The 3,118-nt window shown below is 43.7% G+C and overlaps 1 protein-coding gene across 1 annotated transcript in view; it reads left to right on the top strand.

Annotated features, from left to right (window-relative positions):
* Positions 1–3,118, top strand: part of GRHL2 (grainyhead like transcription factor 2) — a gene marked incomplete at its 3' end in the record, with an annotated part of 108,164 nt that overhangs the window by 83,330 nt on the left and 21,716 nt on the right. The window contains exon 12 of the mRNA XM_011376198.2: positions 2,668–2,762. Within this exon, the coding sequence (XP_011374500.1) occupies positions 2,668–2,762 (95 nt within the window). The remainder of the gene's footprint in view (positions 1–2,667; positions 2,763–3,118) is intronic.

The raw sequence follows: 3,118 nt of genomic DNA on the forward strand, positions 1-3,118 counted from the left end.
TGCCTCTGTGGAATTACTGTCCTCAACTTCCAGTCAAGAAGTGGCGAATGCTTTGAGAGGAAAAGTTGCGCACTGAGTATCAGCTCATCCTCCCTCGGTTCTCATCTCAGCTCCTTGAGTTCTGGCTGACTCTTAAGCAGTCCTCAATATCATCATTAAGATTTTTTTTTTAGAATTTCATGCATTTTTTTTTTTTTTTTTACATTGTTCCTGTTGGGAATATTGGTTTACCACAAGCTACAACATCTTAGCCAGAAATAAAAATATCTGTATTTCCTCTTAAAATAATCCTTCTGGGGCCTACTGACCTAGTCATTTATTACTTGTAAGTTTGAGCTCTTAACTATAGTAATCATTACTAAATCTATGTGTGAGTTTTGTTTGTTGATTGGTTTTTTGTTTGTTGTTTTTTCACTGATGAATTCTATCAATATCCCAAGCTAGCATTGATTAAAGTCATTTTGGGATGATGGCTTCTTCCCCAAAGAGTAATTTGTTGTTAGAAATAAACTGAGATTAAATGAGAGACTTCTTGAGGACTTAAATATAAAGAGGCCCTCCTCTTTTCTGAAGCAAACACAGGGAGAAGAATGTCAATTTATTTAGGGTATAAATGGCAATCAGCCTACATAAGCCATACACAGAGTTGTGAGGGATAAACTATGTCTCTGTGATGCCTGCAACTTCTCTCTGCACTTTATTTTGCCACCTTCTCACTAGGCACCAATGCCTAGTGCAGTTCAGCCTGGCAGGTAGGGCACTGCCTTTTCCAGATATGGCCAGAGACCCAGGCTTCAGACCTGAACACTTCCAGTTTAGCCCTTTGTTTATACTTTAGGCACTTGTTTCCCTGAGATTGACCCCTCAAGGTGACAGCTTCATGTTTTCCTGGACCTGGAGTCACTCCACATATTATCATAAATTGTGCCAGTGGGATGGAGACTGATAACAGAGAAACCACTTCTTTTTGTCCTCAAGTCCTTTTGTGGTTTAATCAAATGTGATTGGACAGGGCATCAGGAGACCTAAAACTCATGCTCTTTTTATCTTCAAATGGGGAAGTCTTTTCTGCCCTTCTTTTCTTGCCTTGTTTTGAAAGTAAATGTCACAGTTGAATTCAGACCACACAAACTTACTGACTCCCTACTGGGTTTATAGATTTGAAGGTGTGAAAAAGCACTTCTGAACTCCCAAGAAAAATGTGGTTTATCCAAGATGTTATTTTGATGGCAGAGTTTGCCATGGCTCAAAATGGGATGCTATCAAAAGTCAGAAGAACTGTAAAAATATAAATAAATCTTACTTGGTGAGAAAAATAAAATCACTGGTTTAGGAACCCTCACACAGCATGAGTGATGGTCCGGTGATATTTCAGGCTGTTTACCCATTGTTAACCTTCTGGTCACTGACAGCTGTGTGCATGGATTTTTAATCTTCTGCTCCTAAGGTCCTGGTGACTCCAGTTCCAAGGCATGACAGAATAACATGACCTCCTTTTACGACAAGGTAGTAAGGGGAAGACAGAGGGAACAGTGCCCTAAAAACTTATTATCACCTCCACCTGGGACTTCGGTTTGAGCTTTCCTTCTAGTTATTTCCATAGTTTGACTTACTACAGAATAAAATAAGAGAATGCTGACTGTTAAGATCATTTCTTAGACCCTCACTCATCATCACCTGAGATTTAGTAAGTACCTTTATCATGAGGCTGTCCCTCAAAGTCGAGTTCTCTGAACAGTCTGTTTCACTTATTAGCTGCATTGCTCAGCATAAGACACTTAACACTCTGAGCCTTAGTTTGATCATCACTGTAATACGGGTAAGATTTGTCTTCGCTCTGGCTGGCTCACAGAGTCCATAACACTGAGCATCAATGATTTCTTTTCAAATACTGTCTATTTTTCCAATTTCCATTCCTCTCAAACAGTCCCCTCCTTCCTTAGAGTGCCCAGAGATGTCAGGGACTTTGGGAGGAAATGCAGAACCATCAGAACTGGCCCAGTTGGGGACATGCAGGGCCTCTGTTCCATGGACTCCCAGGAAGGGGGACTGAAACCCTCTCCCAAGGAAGAGGAAATGCTGGGCACCCGGTGTCTGGGTCCCTAGGGAACTTCCACCAGTGCAATCTCATCTGCTCCAACCAGATAGAGCCACAGAATAGCAGGAAGTCAGGGCAGCCTCTTAACTGGGAACCCATGAGGCAGAGCTGCAACATTTCTACATGTCCCCACTGTGCCCTCAGGGGGTCTGGCAGGAGAGTGCAGGACCCCCCGGGCCCTAGCTAGATGAGAGGGGGCTGATATAACTTGGAGACCACGCAGACACAAGGGCTCACTCCTGGTACTCCCCAGACCTGATCTTCTGAGCAGGAAGAGGGGTTAGTGCAGGACAGAGGGAATAAAACCCAGAGTTCTCACCTTTATGGATCCATATTCAGCAATGGGGAGTTTGTCTTAGGTCCATGCCCTGAACATACTGGTGTGTGTGTTCTGCCTCAGACAAGCATGATTTGGGACCTGCAAGGGGGAAGAACAAGGTGGGTGAGTGGACCCAGTATGCCAACGAGGGTTGGTATAAACAAAGGGAAAGATAGGACTGACGCATACATGAACTTTAGTTTTGGCATCCTGACTACTTCACTTAATACTTTCTGTTCATCTCTTCCAGCAGCAGTGTCCTCGTTAAACGGATGTTCAGGCCCATGGAGGAGGAGTTTGGTCCAACCCCTTCCAAGCAGATGAAAGAAGAAGGGATGAAGCGAGGTACCTCTTGTGCTGGGGCACTCCGCTGGCATCGCTGAAGTGGCCCATCCTCCCGTCAGAGTGGGGGTGGCGTGCCCAGGCCAGACCCCTGTGGTTCAGTGTTGGCCTGGGGATTTTTGATTGACACAGAAAGTTCATGATCTTCTCCTCTGCTTTAAACCCTGTATTTTAAAGCACTATAAGCAAACATTCATTCTTTGTGGGCACTGGTTCTTTCCTTTGCTTTGGGAGAAATGTAATGAATATACTGGCTCATCCAGCAATGAGATATAAGGTTAAAAAGAAATTCTTGCTGTGTATGTGACAATAACATCTCATAAGCACCAGCAACTGAGAATCATTCAATAGATGCACAC

Source organism: Pteropus vampyrus, unplaced genomic scaffold (genome assembly GCF_000151845.1).
Source record: "Pteropus vampyrus isolate Shadow unplaced genomic scaffold, Pvam_2.0 Scaffold287, whole genome shotgun sequence".
NCBI lineage: Eukaryota > Metazoa > Chordata > Mammalia > Chiroptera > Pteropodidae > Pteropus > Pteropus vampyrus.